At 55.2% G+C, this 17,700-nt stretch overlaps 1 protein-coding gene across 2 annotated transcripts in view; it reads right to left on the reverse strand.

The window, feature by feature from the left end:
* Window positions 1-3,409: 3,409 nt before the first annotated feature.
* The window catches only part of ZFHX2 (zinc finger homeobox 2), a 29,519-nt gene continuing 15,228 nt past the window's right edge, over window positions 3,410-17,700 (reverse strand). Inside the window, exons 2-10 of one of the 2 annotated variants that reach the window (XM_064292319.1) lie at window positions 14,168-16,263; window positions 13,432-13,949; window positions 12,692-12,932; window positions 11,303-11,377; window positions 10,827-10,885; window positions 8,906-9,106; window positions 8,340-8,466; window positions 4,681-8,157; window positions 3,410-4,428 (exon numbers count right to left, since the gene is read on the reverse strand). In XM_064292319.1, coding sequence (XP_064148389.1) covers window positions 3,449-4,428; window positions 4,681-8,157; window positions 8,340-8,466; window positions 8,906-9,106; window positions 10,827-10,885; window positions 11,303-11,377; window positions 12,692-12,932; window positions 13,432-13,949; window positions 14,168-16,214 — 7,725 coding nt within the window. In that variant the 5' untranslated portion in view covers window positions 16,215-16,263 and the 3' untranslated portion in view covers window positions 3,410-3,448. Of the gene's footprint in view, window positions 4,429-4,680; window positions 8,158-8,339; window positions 8,467-8,905; window positions 9,107-10,826; window positions 10,886-11,302; window positions 11,378-12,691; window positions 12,933-13,431; window positions 13,950-14,167; window positions 16,561-17,700 lie in introns of those variants that run through there. The other variant, XM_064292320.1, reaches the window with a different exon arrangement.

Raw genomic sequence — 17,700 nt, forward strand, 5'->3', positions numbered from 1 at the left:
TCTTCAAGCAGACTTTAATTTTGCTCCTAGTTGAGAATTGGGCACCCCAAGCCATCCTTACACTGACTCTGGTTTGGAGCAAGGACAGCCAAGGTCGTTTCTACTCTCTGCTGCTCTATACTGATCCTTATGTAAGTAGGGCAGGCCAGAATTTGGGTGCTTCTTTAGGACCCAGGTATGTCAGAAACCCCAGGACTTTGCTCCAAGCCATAATAGATCAATCTTATGAGCCATTGATTTAGGCTCACTTCAGGGTTATGGAAGGTGCTATAAGTTGTTGATGTGCCCAACTCTCGCACTGGGTTTATTTCTACTCCACAGGAGAAGCAACATGATTTAATCCTGGTGACTTGGCATTCTGCATCATGCTAACCCAGCCTTCTGCCCACCAAAATGGCCCACAGTGCTTCTCTCTTTGGAGTCAGAGCACTGCTGCTGAGGACTTCCAGCCTGAGGAAGTAGTAGGGAAGGAATGCTTCCAGCCACTGAGAACATGGGATGACACATTCTCAAGAAGCATGCCGATTTATCTAAATCAGCAGAGTCAGTCAGGCTGTCTTTTGCCCCCAAATTACAGGGTCCCAGGTAAGTACAGTTGCTTAGAGTCAGTTCGTCTACTACTGTGAATGTACGTGGTGTCTCCAAGCCAGGGCATTTGGGTGTAAGAGACAGAATGTGCTAAATGGCAGGAGGAGGGGGGATTTTTGGCTACATTAACCCTTGGTGAAAATAAGCATAGTTCAAACTAAAGCCAACCTACCCTGGCCATAAATCCCTAAAATAATCATCTCATGCCAAGTGTTTGCCAAGGTTTTCTTTAAAGTGTTTTCTCTTTTTCTTGTTCTAATTTTGTTTTCAACCTCTTACAAAGTCACATTCCCAGAAAGCAGAGTGAAAAAGCCTCTTTTTTCATATACATGCTGCTAAGAAAATAGTTTTATACACAGAATTCCAATGGGGGAGAGAAGGAGATAGGGAGGGAGGGGAGCAAGAGAGAGGTTGAAAGGCAGGGAAAGATGGCAGCAAGAGCAAGACCACACAGTGGGTCAATTTCTCTCCTACTACCGACGTTTGTAACTGGCATTTTTGGCATCATCAGAATAACTAATTCCACCCCACCCCTGATTTGCTGAAGTTTTTAATTTTTAGAAGTGAACGGGACTGGAAATGAGTGTCACAAAATATGTGGGGACTAGGGACTGAGCTGAATGGCCCCCGCCCCCCTCCCATCTCTTCTGCACATAAGTCACTGCTTCAATATTAACCTGTTACAGAGTGGAGTGACTGACAAACTGGAAAACCTAAATCCCAGGGCTGGCTGACTTTGTGAGTATTAAATGGATGGTAGTAGTAGAAGCAGCCTGAAAGGGAGGAAGGATGGAAGGAGAATGCCTTGGAAGAGGTGGTCTTAGGGATAAGAGTAGTAGGATAAACAATCTGGAGGACATGAGACATTTTTGCATTCTCTCCTTGGCTAAAATAAAATACCTGCTTCTCCATCCTATGCCACTTTAGCTGGGCTTTGGGGTTGCCAAAATTACCACTTGATGGTTAACAGAAACAAATAGATTGGGCAGGGAACCCTCTCCTAGGTTTATTCCTCTTCTCTTGGTTCCCTTGGTGATATCACCCTCTCCCAGATTCACTCTGTGCTTAAATTATCTCTTGCCCATCCATTCCCTCAACTAACATCAACTCTGGACCTTCCCCGCCTCCACCAACCATGAGCCTAACGGTCAGGCCCTGAATCATTTGGGGATGCCTCCAGCAGCTGCTGTTTAATGGAGCAGCTGGTTTGTGATATGATAGGGAGCAAGAGCAAGGGCAGAGGATAAGCAGGAAGAAAAACAGATGGGGAAAAAGGGACCTAGCAAGGGCAAAGAAGGTTCAAGAAGTGGCAGAAATGTGAAGGGGCCACTAGAAAGGGAAATAGGGATAGAGGTTTGTGAAAGAAGTGAGAGGAAATGATGGTAGACAAAAAAAAAGCATAGCCAGGATTTAAAAACCAAACTGCCCCATCTACCCCTTTCCTCTTGGGACTGCCAAGATACTTCTGCTGATACTGACTTTTAAATTCACAGCTAGGAATGAGGGGATGTTACCTGTCCTGTTAAATATTCAATTCAGGGGGCAGGGATGGGTCTTCCCCAGTCTCCCTGCTCTTCTCCCCCATTACCAGCTCCTGCCTTTGAGACCGGGCCTGGCCTGGGGAGGGCTGCATTGGTTCAGTCCCACGAGGATCACCAGACCCATGGCAAGGAGTTAAAGCCATTTGTCTTCCAAAGTTGAGGTGGTTTAAAGAAACCCTTAAAATGGGGGGAGGGGGACAGGACACAGACAGGAAAAAAACCACTTGTTTGATGGGAGAGTTTTTTTTTTCTGTATTTTTCCAAGTTTATGTTTTCTTTAGTTCATTCCTCTGGTCTCTCCATCTCGCTTTCGTGCGCATGGGTGCGCTCTCTCGCTCTCTTTTTTTTGGTTGTGTGTGTTTCAGTTTTTTTTTTTTTTTAAAGAACTTTGGATTTGCCGTTGGTGGGCAGCGCCAGTCCCGGAGGCTGGACCCCCACTTGGCAGGGCTGGGACAAGAGGCGGCCCATGGCTGCTGAGAGGATCTCTGTGTTTAAAGCCTTTGAGAATAAGTTACTGCAGTTCCCAGGGTGCAGGGCCGGGGGTTGGCAAAGGGGTTCCTGGCGGCGGCGGCTTCCCCTAGAGTCCAGGCCACAGGGGCTCCCAGGCAGGAGAGTGCTAGGAGGGAGGGGCAGGGAGAGTAAGCCTGGAGCGCTTCTCTCCCTGCCAACCTCCAGTTTGGTTAGAGTTTTGTGGGCTCCCTGCCCATTCCAGGCTCCAACTTTGGGAGCCAACTGGGTATTTGAAAAGAGTTTGTGAGCGGTATGGCGCTCAAGGGGGAAGGGAAGGGGAGGGAGAGTGGTAAGGTTTCTTTTCCTTCCCCCTTCTTTGTCTTGGGTTTTCTTTTTTCCTTTCTTCTTTTTCTTCTTTCTTTTTTGGTGTTTCTCAGTCAGTAGAACAGCATGGGCTAACATGTATATGCGTGTTGCACGTGTGCACGTGTGTTTATAGATGTGGGGTGCTGGGAATTCAGTGGAGGAAGGCTGTAGGAAGACAGAACCAATGATAGATATGTGGTGGGGTGGGCAGGGTAGACATGTATGAATAACTGGGATGACAAGATGGGTGTGTGTGTGTCTCCGAAGACACAAGGGTAAGGGGTACATCTGCAAGGAGTTGAGGATTAGGGTAGGGGAGGAGGCAGGACTCTGCTGGAGGTGGGGTGTGTGTGAAGCCCACTGAGGGCGGGAATTGAAAGATTCCCGTGAGGTGGGCAGAGCCAAGGATTGGGGTGAGGGATTTGAGCTCCCACCAAACACCCCTTGGGTTAAGAGAGGGAGACCTGAGGCCCTCCCCTCTGCCCCCATCTTGGTTTATCTGTTTATAAAGCTAGAAGTGTAGAGGTAGTAGTAGTTTTTGGGTTGGAGTCCGTGTGAGGTAATCTTGCTTCCTCTTTGGCAAAAGCCACAGCAGCTGTGGCAGCAGTGGCCGCGTTGGTGACGGTGATGGGTGGGCCCTCTGGGGGTGGGGCCGCCTTGCGCCTGTGGGCCGAGGAGCGCAGGTGGGAGGCCAGGGCTTCACGCCCACTCAGCAGCACCTCACACGCCAGGCAGTGGTAGGTGCAGATGGGCACCCGTAGTGGAGGGGGCATGGAACCCCCAGGGCCCCGCCCAAAGAAGCAGAAGGATCTCTGGTGAGCAGTGGCTGGGGCCTCCCCATCAAATGCCATCTTGCACTGGCGGCACAGGTAGCGATGGGTCACATCCACGGTGGAAATGCCAGTGCTGCTTGTCAGCAGCTCATCGGCCTCACCAGCCTCCCCCTCCCCTGGAGCGGGCAGTTCAGGTGGCTTTGAAGGCGCTGTGGCTGTGGGCTCAGGGGCCTGGGGTGGTGGCTGGAGGAGGGCATTGGGGAGCAGCCCAATGAGGGTCTGAGGTATCACCGGGTTCATGGGAAATAGCCCCTTCTTCATGCCATAGAGCTGTTGGAAGTAGGCTCCCTGTAACTGGGAGCCAAAGACAGCTGGCGGTGCTGCTCCCCCTGCAGGAGGCAGTGGGAAGGGCAGGAATTGGCCCCCCAGCAGAGCTGGCACAGTGGCCTTCAATGCTTTGAGGTTCTTGAGGCCATCATTGGAGGAGTTGGTGGGGGCTGTGACTGGCTTTCGCTCACCAGAGACCTTGTCCCCTGAGGGCTCAGTTGGTGGGCCTGGGACAGGGTCAGTGGTGCCTGCTGTGGAGGTGTTGGTTTGGTCAGGCACAGGTCTCTGAGGTAAGGGGCGGCCTGGGCCAGCAGTCTGGACCACTGTGGTTGTAGGCAGGACCGAAGTGGCGAGGCCAAGGAGGCCTGAGGAGGCTGCAGGGCCTATGAAGATGAAAAGACGTGTGATGAAGGATTAGCCACCTCCTGCCCCATCATTCTTCCTGCTGTAGGCCACCTCTAGCTACACACTTACCCATTCTCACCACCTGGCTTCCACCCCCCCTTCCCACTACCTCTGTCCCCCAGGAGCCTGAAGCAAAGGAAGGCCACAGGACGAGACTGTAGATGGGGAGAGTCAAGCAAGAAAAGGTAGGATGTCTCTGAGGTCCAACTCCTCCCAACCTCCCGACTCACCTGAATTGAAAGGAGCTAAGCTGCCCAGTGGGGGCTGGGTCAGAGCTGGGCTGGACAAGAGAACTGGGGCCAGGCGAGGCAGGGCTGGCGCAGCCCCAAGGGGCAAGGAAGCAGGTGTGGTGGTTAGTGGGGCCTTGGTTGCTGGGGGTGCCTCGGGTGCTGGGGCCACGTCGTAGCACTTGCTTTCACTCTTCAGCTGTGCTCGGACTGCCTCCTTGAGCTTGGCCAGGTGCTGGCGGGAAAAGAGGTGGCCTCGGCAGGAGACATAGAAATCATATTTGACATCACAATAGGGGCAGTCTGTGCGCTGGGCTCCCAGGGGGCCCTCATTGCTGCCCCCAGAGCCCCCAACTGCTGCCCCCTGCAGTTTGGCCTTCTTTTCCTTGGCACGAGCATTCTGGAACCAGACCTGGATGACTCTCTTGGGCAGCCCAATCTCCTCCCCCAACACCTCGCACTCCTGCATGGTAGGGGTGCGGTAGGCTTCGTAGCAGGCCTTCATGATCTTCAACTGCAGGCTGCTCATCTGGGTCCTGTAGCGCCGCTGCCCCATGCCATCTGGAACCCCAGTCCCACTTCCTGCTCCCCCACTGGTCCCTCCAGCCCCAGGGGACTCTGGCTCAGCCAGGCTGGAAGCAGATGAGTCACTCAGATCCCCTGCAGATGGACTGCAAGCCTCATTCTCTGGAGAAGCTTTAGACGGTTCCTCTGGGCCCTCATCTTCACTGGGCGGAGGGGGAAGTGGGAGAGGTAGAGGCAGCTCTGGGGTGGTGGCCTCTTTCCCCAGTGGTAGGAAAGGCAGGGCTCCAGCAGCAGAGGTGACCGGGTGGTAGGGAAAAGCCGGTACTTCCCTCTTTGGGGCTTCCCTCCCAACCCCATCATCTACCTTGCCCAACAAGAGATTGAACTTGGGGAAGGGTGCTGGAGTGGGTGTGACAGAGGGTTTGACTGCTGGACTGGGCATGCCTCCAGGGGTGCTTCTAAACTGCCCTTTTCTCTCCCGGGCCCTGGTATTCTGGAACCAGACCTGTACCACTCGCTTTTTGAGCCCCACCTCTTCCGAGATGCAATCAAGCATCTTGCGTGTTGGGTTGGAGTCCTGCATGTACCAACGGTACAGGATCTCCAGCTGCTCAGGCAGGATGGTGGTGCGAAGACGCTTGTCCCTGGGGGGCTCGCCCTCCCCTCCGCCCCCAGCTTCACTGCCTGTGGGGGACAGGCTGCCATCCTCATGCTTTCTTTTGAGGGGTGGCCCTGGCACTGGTGGAGTGCCTGCCACCAGGGGATTACGCTCCCCAAACACCAGCAAGGGCAGATCTAAGAGGTGTGGGGGAGCACTAGGCTGTGCAGATGGCAGGAAATGTAGTCTTCGGTGACTGGTCAGGAGGTCCTGGCTGGGGAAAGACATGGTGCACTGGTCACAGGTGTGGGCTGGGGCAGGGGAGGGAGGAGCCTTCCCTTCAGGCTCTCTGCCTCCTGGCTTTGCTGCCTCTGTGTGGCTCAGCTCCTCCCTGTCTGGAGGCTCTGGCGATGGGCCCTCAGGCTCTGCTGGCGGTTCAAGGCCCTGTTCCTCCTCTGCTTCTTCCTCCTCCACCTCTTCTTCCTCTTCTTCCCCTCTCTCTGCCTCTTCCTCCTCCTCTTCAAGGGGCTGGTCATCATAGCATTTCTTGAGGTGCCGCACCAACTCAAAAACACAGGAAAAGGTGGCATGGCAGCGCCTGCAGCCAGAGGTTCCCCCAGTTCCTCCTCCAGTTGGCACAGGCCCACCCTCACTGGCATTTTTGCGTGCTTTCTGGCGGGCATTCTGGAACCATACTACCACCACGCGGCTAGCTAGGCCCAAGAGACTTGCAAGCCGCTCCACCTCTCCATCCTTGGGGTAGGCGCTGGTCTCAAAGAAAGACTGCAGGGCTTGGGTCTGGAACTCTGTGAACTTGGTTCTGGAGAACCGGCGGCCTGCAGGCACCAGGGGAGGAAAATTTCCTCTGGAGCTTTCTTCCTCCTCTGGGGGCCAGCGTCCTCCTGCCCGGTTTCGCTCCTCAAAGGGACGGGTTCCCCCTGCCTCAGACTCTGGGACCAAGAAGGGTGGGCCTAGCTGGGGAGCAGGTGAGTCCAGGGGCCCATCCGGAGGTTTGGGGGGTTCTGCAGGGGGTGGGTATAGGCTATCATAGCTCTTTCGAAACTGCGCAGCATAACGACTCAGGGCCTCAAAGGGCAGAAAACGGCGGTGGACATGCTCCTCGTGGGTCTTGAGAATAAGCATATTGGAGAAGAGTTTCCCACAGGCCCCACAGGCCAGCTTGTCCCCACCCCCCAGGGCCTCTGGAGGGGGTGGGGTCGGGGGCGGGGGCACAGCCTGCTTCCCTTCATTGTACTGGATCACCAGCTCAAAGCCAAAGTTTTCTAGAAGAGCTTTGGCTGCAGTGCGGGCTGCCTCGTTGGGCATTGGGTGGGGTGGCGAGGAGGGTGCTGCCTCATTCCCTTCTTCTGTCATGGGGGGCCGCTCCCACTCCCGCTCGGCCAGCTCACCCTTGGGGGGTGGGGGTGGGGGTGGAGGGGTGGCAGCTGGCAGGGACAGCATGGGTGCAGGCCCAGCCAGTGCCAGCTTGGGCGCCACCTTGAGGTCGTGGAGGTAGAAGGGCAGGAGCAGCTGCTGCTGCTGGAGCTTAAGCAGTGACTCGGGTACCAGAGGGAAGGGGGGCAGGACTGGTGGGGTGAAGAGCGGGGCTGGGAATCGGTGGAGGTCCAAGGGAGGGGGTGGAGGGGACAGGAAGGGCAATCCAGATATGAAGCCACCAGAGTCAGGGCCCTTCTTCTCAGTGCCCACCTCCCCCTCTGTCTCGCCTTCCTTGGGCTCTTCTTGGCTGCGCTCTGGCCCCTCAGCCTTGGCGTCAGTCTTGGCCCCCCTAGAGCGAGTCTGATGCAGAACTGATCGCATGTGGATCTCCAGTGTGGAGCTCTGGTTGTAGGAAACTCGGCAGACTGTGCACTTAAAGGGCTTGTCTGTGGCAGCAGTGGTGGTAGGTGGGGCGCCAGCCTCTCCCCGGGCAGGGGCAGAGGGGTCAATGGCAGCCTTCTTCATCTTATGAAGGTGTGAGACAGAATTATAATGAACTAGGAGGATATTCTTCTGGGTGAAGGACTCCTTACACACAGTGCACTTATATGGCCGGGCGGGGTCAAGAAACTTGTCCAGGGCGAAGTTGGTGGTCTTCCGATAGGACAGAGGGTGGCGAGAGTCAGCTGGAACTGGCTCTGCAGGGCGGGGCTCCCCAACGGTCCCCTCTTCCTCCTCAGCCATGGTGGGTGGAGGAGCCATTTCTTCAGCTTGGGCATCAGGCCGGGGAACTGGAGATGGGGCTGGAGAAGGGGCCTGGTCAGGGCTTCCCATGGGCTTGTCTGGGGCCTCAGCTGAGGGTGGGGGAGGCTCAGGAAGAGGATCTGGACTGGCTTCTGGGGTCAGGTTAGGGCCTTCTCCTAGGGAAGAGAGAAAAGGGTACAGTGAGAAGGGAACTTTACTTAGGCCAGATCCCACTCATTCAATATCCTGGGCAACTGACCCTTGCCTCACTTACCTTCAGACCTTCTTGGTTCACGGAGCCCAGTTCTCCTTTCCTACTACCCTGTGAAGTGTACTGCCCCTTCCTTCCCTTCCTTACCTAACGCCTGGTCTCTGCTGGGTGCAGGCTCTGGCCCGGGAATGGGGGGCTCTGGGCCTTCCTCCACAGGGCTTAGACTGGACCCATGCAGCACTTTGGTCATAAAGGTCATCTCTACAGTTGTAGCCTGTAATGGAAGAAATCCCAATGATGTAACACCCCCCACCCTACGTCCTGGCTCTTCCTGACCCCTTCTGCTCTATACCTGTGCCCAGCTGTCTTTCCATGCATCCAGCCTCCTCTCTGGACAAACCTCCCACCCAGTTTCTGCTTTCCCCCACAGAGGTGAGGGCCTGGGCTGCTCTACCTCCTTTCTGGCTCTCTCTTTCCCAGGCCAAAAGCCACCCTCCTTGAGGCCACCATGGCCCTCATGGGCCTGAAGAGGGTAACCCCCAGGCCCATGTTTTCTGTTGAACAGCTCTTCTCAGGACTTGATGGAAGTGGAAGAAATGCTTAGTTTCTTCATCCATGAGTAGAGGCAGCTACTGACACTCCTGCCTCTTCCTCTCCTCCTGCCTTGCACTGACAAGACCTTGGTGGGCGGTCCTCACCCAGCCAGTACTCACCACAAGCAGCAGCTTCTCAACGCACTCGGGTACCACGTTGTGAAGGTGGCTAAGGTGGAAGTGCAGGGCAGGTCGACCCACCAGCTGCTCCTGACACAGTGGGCATCTGTACTTGGGCTGCACTGCATGCTGGGAGACTGTATGAGCCCTCACCTGGTCGGACTCTGCGCTCATGAAGCTGCAGTACGGACAGCAGTATACCTGGGGGCACAAGAGGGCAGCAGAGGAGGTGTCAGGGAGGGTGGGGCCCACCATTACACAGTCCTTTGGCTTCTAGGCCATAGCACTATCTCTTAATCCCCGTTTAGGAAGAGCGAGCCCCATAGGAAGGCATCAGAGAGGACCCAGCCACCACCCACACGTCCCAAAAGCAGCTCTTCCTTCTTTTCCCTTGGATTGGGACAAAGCCCTAGGCTGCTACTCATCTTCCTTCTTTGGCCCTCTCCTTCCATCCTGGCCTATTTTTCCTTGGTCTTTCTTTCCCTATCACTGTTGCCCTACTCAGTGTTCTAGCTGACAGTATGGCCCTGTACCTACCTCCGCCCTGATCTGCTTTTATTCTCTGACCCACTCCCTTCTCCTTGAAATGGCTCTGCTTCTGCCGGGCACTTTCCAGGCCCAGGGGCTCCCTCATCACTGCCCACTCTGCCTCACAGAGGTCCCTGAGCTGAGAAGTTTGTCCCTAAGAGGGGGCCTACCTGTCTACCCAGAAGCCAGCTCATTCTCCCTCAGAGGCTCAGCAGCTCCCACTTTCTTTTCCTTCCCTTTTATTTTTAATGTAAACAAATGCCACAGCTCCCCCAGTGGCCCAGGAAAATTCTGGTCTCGCCTTGTCTCTTGGCTCATTCACGCCCATGCCTCCAGAGGGAGCTTGGGGTGGGGCCACGGGAGGCCCCTGGGTTTCTGCCTCAGTCACCTGACTGCTGCCACCTCAGATCAGGCTGTGGTGTCTCCTGTTGCCTGTGCCATTGGTCCAGGTCTGGGTGCCTCCCCAGGGCTGCGGGGGCGGGGGGGGCATAAAGGGAAAAACGATATCCAGATGATCATTTTAATGTGCCTAGCCCTTGGCACAGGCAGAATAGAAATTAGGAAGAAGGGAACCTGAGGACAAGCCATTACTGCAGAGACCCTGCAGATCAGGATTTGTCCACATCCCATCCAGTTTGAAGAGCTGCAAGGCACAGGATGGCAGCTCAAAAACAGAGGCTGGGAATACCCTCAGAATCCACGCGTCAAGGCCAGAGGCCCAGGGCCGAGGGGTTAGAGATTTGTGGGGCTTGCTGTCTGCGTAAATTATGTGGGTTGGTGCCTGTACCCCCTGGAGTCCCCCAGGAAGGAGGGAGAAGTTGCCAGGACATTCCATCTAGGCTCAGAGCTTTCCGCAGAGTTGAACATGTGTCTAGCTGTCTTTCTGTTTCTAGCAGAGTGAAGGAGAGCTGTACAGCAGGTTTTTGTTTTCCTTTCTCTTCAATTATTCTTCCTTCCCCCCACCTCCCTCCAATCTTTCCTACCCTCAGCGCAGTTTCTCTCTTCACCTTTCCTTCAAACTCCTTCCATTTCTTCCTTGTTATCTTCCTTTATGTGCCAGCCTTGGGACAGTTCTTCCCGCTGGCACGCAGGGGCCTCACATGATGCTGAGCTTATGTGAATGGACCCAGGTGGGATTTCTTAAATGTGGCCTCCTGGGTAAAAGGGCCATTCTACTCTGTCCTATAGGGTTGCTATGAGTCAGAATCGACTTGATGGCAACAGATTTGGTTTTTTTGGTTTGGGTGAAGTCAGTGATAGGCATAAATAAAGCCTGCCTTTAGTTTGAAATGTGTAAAGCTCTGCACTGGTTAGAATTTCTGCCTTTGGAATACAAACTGATCTCAGTAAAGCCAAACCCCCCTCAGCTCTTCCCAGTTACCCCAGTTCTGACCATGGTCTGGTTGGCACTGTCTCCTGAAGGGCCAGGCTTGTTCTCTGCCTCTTCAGAAGCTGAGGATGAAAGGAGAGGAGATTTCAGAGACGCTGGCAGCCTTTCCTTTTCCTTTCAGACTCCCCAATCCTCAAGATGCCCTGATTTGTAGTACAGAGCTCCCAGGGAAGGGCGTTGGGCTCTAGGGAAAAGGAGGAAGGGCAGGAAACCACTGGGCTTTGCTCGGTACAGATGTATAAGGGCTGACTCCAGGTTAGCAGGATGGCCAGGTTTGGGTCCTCAAACGCTAACGTGTGGCTTCCCTACCCTCTGATGAGGACTTCTTTGATCAGAGTTGTGTACCTTCAAGCACAGGGGGCCTTGCTGAGTATATGGATTTCTGTAGGGTCCCGAGAACATGGTAGAATGTGCAATGATGGGGCAGGGGGAGGGTGTAATAAGGGATGAAGGGAAAACAGGCCAGAAGAGCAACTCACCCAATTGTTCTGTCTTGTTCTGGGTGTCTTTCTGCAGGGTGGGTGGCTCAGCTAAGGGGGTGACAGAAGCCTTCCCTGTGTAGGGGTGGGGTAGAGAGTCAGCTTAAAGGGACGAAGCAGCAGAGAAGGGAGGACACAGGATAAAGAGGGACAAGCAGCCAGTTAATGAAGAAATTAGGACAGAATGGAGGGATGACTCAACAGGCAGGAGACGGAGAAAAGACCCCAAGAAGAAATACTCAGACAGAGGGTAAGGAAAAATCAGTGTTAGAACTGGTAGGAACTAAGAGACTGTCTCGTGCGAGTCCAGCCCCCTCATTTTGTAGATGAGGGAATAAGTGCAGCTGTAGGCAATAGAAACAGGACTAAACTCAGCTGGAAGCAGAGTCCCCAGAAATTTGGTGGGAGGAGCTCTAAAGAAGGAAGTAGAGATGGACTGGAAGCAGCTGCGGTGAGCAGGAGGCTGCAGGACTAGCTGGGAGAGGAGATTACTGCTCAAGTAAGAATTGACAGATGTGTAGGAATTTATTTTCGGTGGCGGCCTAATTAAAGTGTTAAAGTTCCTTAACTCCATTCAGCCCTGCGCCAGGATCGTTAGCTATTGATCTGGGCCCCTCCGGCACTTAACTCCAGCCAGCATATTGGCAATTCAATTAGCACCAGTCAATGCGGCCTGTTCCTCTTTCCTGCAGCTAATGCCCTCACCCTCGCCCACCCCTGGCCTCTACAAAACCCTGACACCCATGTCCGCTTCTGACAACCCCTTCCAGGCCCTTCTCCTGCCCCCTCCGATCAACATCCGCCTGCCTGGCTGTTCTTGGCCTCTGCTGGTACGGCCTCAGCAGCCTAAGGGGGACCCTAAGCCCAGCCTTAGGGCTGAAGACCTCCTAGGAGACAAGAAGAGGCTGGGAAGCTTGTCAGGGGCCTCTTCCCATCACAGCTGCCTTTGGACCATCCCCACAGCTCCCGTCTCCTTCCAGTATGTCCTGGCCCACATGAAATGGATTCTTCCCTTTTCTTTTTTTCTCTTTCCTCCTGACCAGCTCTAGCCTGCCACCCCCCCACCCCCAGTATTTCCAGGACAGTAGTCACTACTCAGAATCACTGATTCCTCCTTCCCTCCCTTCCTGTTCTCTGTTCTCCACCCAGCAAGATCCCTGCCCTTCTCTGCCTCCCTCCAGCAGCCTCTTATTCTCCCTCCCTGCTTAGCAACCCCCTTTTCCTGAAAACCCCGTTCCATTTTACTGACCCTTCGACACCCTCTTTCCACTTGTTATTGATGCCCACAGACCCACTTCTGCCTCACATCCTTTCTCATCAGCCCCCAACTCCCCAGTACCCGGCCGCCCTCCCTGCCCAGCCCCTACTCTCCAGTTCCCCTTTCCTCACCAGGAGGCCGGAGCTGCCCATGGCTGAAGCTCAGGATGCTCTGAAGAGCTGAGAGTCCTTCCTCAGCTGCTGGGCCATTCTGCAGCAGCTGCAGGCGCCTCTGGGCCTGGGCGTCGCGGTGAGCAGGTGCACGCAGGTGTTGCAACACAGCCAAGCGGGAGGGTGTCTCCCAGGCGCACAGCAGGCAGTGGTAGAGCCCCAGCTCGGCCCCTGCTTCAGCTCCCTCCATCTCCAGCAGAAACTAGAAGCACAGGAAGAGAAGGCTCAGGCCCACAGGGACAACCCTAGATCTCAGGCCTGCTTTGCTGTCCCTAAGGGAGTCTGACTAGCACACCCCTCTCTACCCATCCCTTCCACCCCCTATAACACCTGAGTATTATTGCTTTTTTCCTCCAATCTCCTTTTTCTCCTGCTAATCTGGACTCCCTCCTAGGATGTGAATGGACTCTGGTTCAATCCTCTTGAACTTCTGGTGACAGGATGGCTGAGCTCACATGGACCCCTCCCTCCAGCCCGAAACGCCAGAAGAGCTGAGTAAATGATGAGCTTCATGTCCTCAGAGGCCACTCTCCTTTGGCCTTTCTCCAGGTCTGTCTCCAGATAGCCTATTACCCTGGTGCATACTTCCCTTTCTCTTCATTTCTGCCACTCTGGATTTTTCTACCACTGTTCCACTCTGCATTTCTCCCCTCCGTCCCCATCCCCTTCTCCTCTCCTCTCCCCGTAGGCCCCACCCTCACTTTATAGATCTGGCTGTTCTCCTCATGGGCTGCACCCCGGGAGTGCAGCTGCATCTTCTCCTTGCTGTTGGACTCAAAGTCACAGATGTTGCAGCGCAGGTGCAGGGGGGAGACAGACCCGTAAGGAGCTCCGTCTCCTAGGGGCACTGGTGAGGGGGTGCCCACGGCCCCGCCCCCCTCCCGCAGGTGGGCCGCCAGCTGGTACTTCTGGGCGTGTTTGTCTGTCTTGAGGTGGAGCTGGAAGTTGGCCTTGAGCTGAGTGCCGTAGCAGCAGAGCTTGCAGCGGTGGGTGTCGCCAGCGACCTCCTTCCACTCGGCTTCAGGGAGGCTTCGGCCCACACTGCAGTGGTAAAGCAGCAGCTCCAGGCTGTCGGTGCTGAAGGCCTGGCACACTAGACAGCGGAACACCTTCAGGGACGGGCTATCATCTGGGGCTGGTGAGGCAGGCGGGCCGTCAGGCGAGGAACCCAGGAGCTGACTTGGAGGCAGGTGGGCGTCGGGGGAGACGCTGCCAGGGGCTGGGGGACAGAGGCAGATTGGTGGCCCAAGGAAGAAATGGGGCAGGGTGGGTTTGCTCTGGGAATGCGGGGAGGTGGGTTAACAAGGAGGAGAGTCCTCAGAGGGCTTCGTGGTTACCTAAGCAGGGAGTTGGCCTTCGGGAGAAAGCAGGGAAGAGAGGATGGCCCTGGGGAGGGGAGGAGACAGGGAGAGAGGAGCAGAGGCCAGGGAGCCTTACCAGGTGTGGGGAACTTGCGGGCAGGTGCTCCAAGATGGTGGAAACCATTGAGAAGCAGCTGGGCATCCAGGGGCTTATCTGGCCTCAGCCCAGGGCCAGGCAAGGGAGCCTGAGGCTGCCCCAAGGCCTGGGGCCCGAAGTACTGGAAGAGCTCAGGAGGGTTGGCAGGGGTAGCCCCTGGGGGAGGAGGGGGGCCCGGCCCCATCAGCCCAGGTGGCAGGCCTAGCGGCAGCCCCTGGTGCAACATCAGGACGTTCTGCATGTGCTTCTCGGAGGTCATATGGATGCGAAGGTTGCGGGAGATGTTCGTCTCATAGCTGCACACCTTGCACTGCCAGGACGATTTGGTCTTGGGCTCTTTGTCCCCTGCTGAGGGTGGGAGTGATGCCTCTGGGGGACTGCCCTGCCCACCAGGACCTGCCTGGAAGCCCTGCAGGTTGGCCAGGTGCTTGTCAGACTGCATGTGGATGCTGAGGTTGCCCTTGGTGGTGGTGGAGTAGTTGCAGACGTCGCAGCGGTAGGGCTTGTAGCCACAGTTGTAGCTCTCTCCACGGGCTAGGCGGGGGTGGGCACCGCCAGCGCTGCAGTAGCTGCAGTGACTGTTGCTCTCGGGGTGCTTCTCCCGCATGTGCACGTCCAGGGTCTGCTGGTACTTGTAGTGCCAGTTGCACTTGGGACACTTGAGTGTCTTGCAGGAGTTGCGTGAGTGTAGCAGAGACATGTGGCTGGATAGGCTGAGGCCCTGGAAGGCTGCTGGGGCTGGGCTGTAGTCATCAGCCAGGCGGTAGGGCTGTGGTGGGTCACTGGGGTCTTCAGGGGAGCCCACTGGGGTGGGGCGAGTGGGCCCCTCCTTGGAGGTGGGTGAGCTTTGGTTGAGTCGGGGGCAGAGCCCTCCATCCTCTTCTTGCCCCTCAGGGAACCAATCTGGCCCTGCCTCACCTGCTGCCATTGGCAATTCTTTGGCTTGGGTTGGGCTGGGGTCCCAGGTGGCTGGGGTTGTGGGTGGAGAAGGTGGGCTGAGGGCCATGACTTCTTCAGGGGGTAGGACATGGGCCTGGACTTCTGCCTCAGGGGGACCATCCTCTGTCTGGGCTACATTGGCCTCCAGGTTCACTGTGCTGTTATTGTCAAGGGGTATCTCAAAAGGGGGACAAGCAGGGGGTTTTGGTTCCAGAAAGCTTATAAGGGCCATGCAGCCCTTGCCCCCCTCCTGGAGCATGGCTGGGCTGCCTGGCAGGCCCTCATGTTGGGCAGGAGTTAGCTTCACTCCATGAGACTGTGTGTGGCCCATAAAGGCCTGGGGCCTGCTGAAACCCAGGCGGCACAGAAGGCAGAGCCAGAAGAGTGCCCTGTGGTCTCCCTCCTTGCTCCCCATGAGGCCATCTTTGGGATCTCCGGGTGGGTTTGGAGCCAGCTGGTAGCTCCAGAAGGCTCCATCCCTTCCCTCACAGGCGGCCGGAGGTGGCGCTGAGGTATCGTGGGACAGAATTTGGTCAGAAGAGCTAAAGCCTTGGATTGGGTCAAAGCCATGTTGGATGTGAAGGGCAGTGAGGTGGGTGGGGGGTGGGTGGGCAAGGAGGGGCAGGCTGGGGTCTTTCTTGATGCCTGCCTCACCCCAGGGAAAGCCCTTTGGTAACAGGAGTTCACTGCCACCTGGCAGGGACAGCTTGGCCACCAGGTAGGCCTCACCGCCAGCTGTGAAGAATAAGTGGTTGTTTAGGTCCACGGGAGGGAGCCCTTCTCCTTCCTCCTCCTTTTCCTTGTCCTCTTCCACCCCCAGATCCTTTGGTGGGAAGAGACCACAGCCAGGCTCTCGTTGGGGCTCCCCGATCTCCTTTGGTGGGACGAGGCCACAGCCTGACTCCAGGGGCTGCCCCCCTGGCTCTGAGGGCCTTATGCTCTCAGAGGTGGAGGGGGCAGCAGGGGGATCTTTGGTGACAGGATCAGAGGGGGTGTGGGAGGAGGAGGTGTCCGGAGGTGGGGACAGGGCATCTTGTCCAGGGGAGGGGGTGGTGCCAGCGGAAGAGGATGAGTTAAGGGTGGCCATGGTAGTCGGAGGAGTGCTGGGGGTTCATTTCAGCGTGACAGCCAGTACCCTGCGGGGAGACATGGGAAGAGCGGTGCTTGAGCTTGCAGGGGAGACACAACTAGGTGTTTGAGTGCACACTCTAGCCCTGTCCTCTTCCCTACGCGCCAGACTCAGATACCCATTTGCTCACCTGACAGCTTCACTTCATGTCCAACGTAACATGTCCTAAATCAGAACTCTTTATTTCTTCCTGGAACCTGTTCCTCCCCATCTTTCCCATCTCAAAAACTGGCAATTTTTCTTTTGCCCTCACCCCATATCCAATTCCATAGCAACATCTAAACATGTGTCCCACCCCCCCACCCCTGCCTCTCTCCATCTCTACTAGTGACTCCCTAGTCCAAACCATCATCATTTCTTTTCTGAATTAATTCAACACATTCCAAAGTGACCTCCGGCTTCCCCTACAATGTATTCTCCCTCCACCCAACAGCCAGAATGATCTTTTATTTAATTCTCAATTATGAAAAACGCCAGACATATACAAATGTAGACCAAATGGTATAAAGAACCCCTCTATACCCATCACCCAGCTTCAACAATCATCAACTCGTGGCCAATCTTGTTTCCTCTATATCCTCTTCCCCGTCCCCTTCCTGTATTGTTCTGAAGAAATTTCAAGAATCATCTTTTTGAAATGTAAATTGTACTCTATTCTGCTTCAAAACCCATCAACGATGTCTCACTGCATTCTGAATAAAATCCAAACTCTTTTCCATGATCTACAAAGGGCCTATCTGATCGACACCTGCCTACCTCCCAGTACATCCTATACTCTCCTCCCCACCTCCTCCCCACTGGCCTTTCTGTTCCTCAAACACCCCAACTTCATTCCTATCTTAGGGCCTTTGCCCAGACTGTTTTCTCAGCCTGGAATGCTCTTCCCCCAGATCTCTGCATGGCTGGCTCCTTGTCACTCAGGTCTCTGCCTCCTGCAACAGGCCTTCTCTCTCCACGGCAACTAAAACACACCCTGGCTTACTTTCTTCATAGATTTATCACTACCTGATATTTTCTGGTTGTTATTTGCTGCTGTCCAGTACGCCCCAGACTCCTGGTGACCCCATTTGCTGGTATACTTATTTACTTCCCCTTGTAGAAGTTAAGATTCGATCTGCTTTAGTTATTGTTCTATCATTAGCACTGAAAATGATGCCTGCCAGATGCTCAGTAAATGTCAGTTGAATGAACAGATTCTGAGAAATGAGCTAAGGGTGGCCACGACCTGAAGAGGCAAATGCCCCAAGTCAAGGTTGTCTTGGCATGACTAATTTTCACTGGCACACAGAGACTCCATGCTGCTCTCTGATGCCTCCCAGATCTATCTCTGGTCACTAGCATGAGGAATAGGTAGGCAGGGGCTTCCCTGGCCAGTTGAAAGACAGCAGCTCATATGTGATTAGCCCCCTTCTCCCAAAGAGATTAAAAAAAATAAGTAACAATA

The sequence above is a fragment of the Loxodonta africana genome, chromosome 10 (genome assembly GCF_030014295.1).
Source record: "Loxodonta africana isolate mLoxAfr1 chromosome 10, mLoxAfr1.hap2, whole genome shotgun sequence".
Classification (NCBI taxonomy): Eukaryota; Metazoa; Chordata; class Mammalia; order Proboscidea; family Elephantidae; genus Loxodonta; species Loxodonta africana.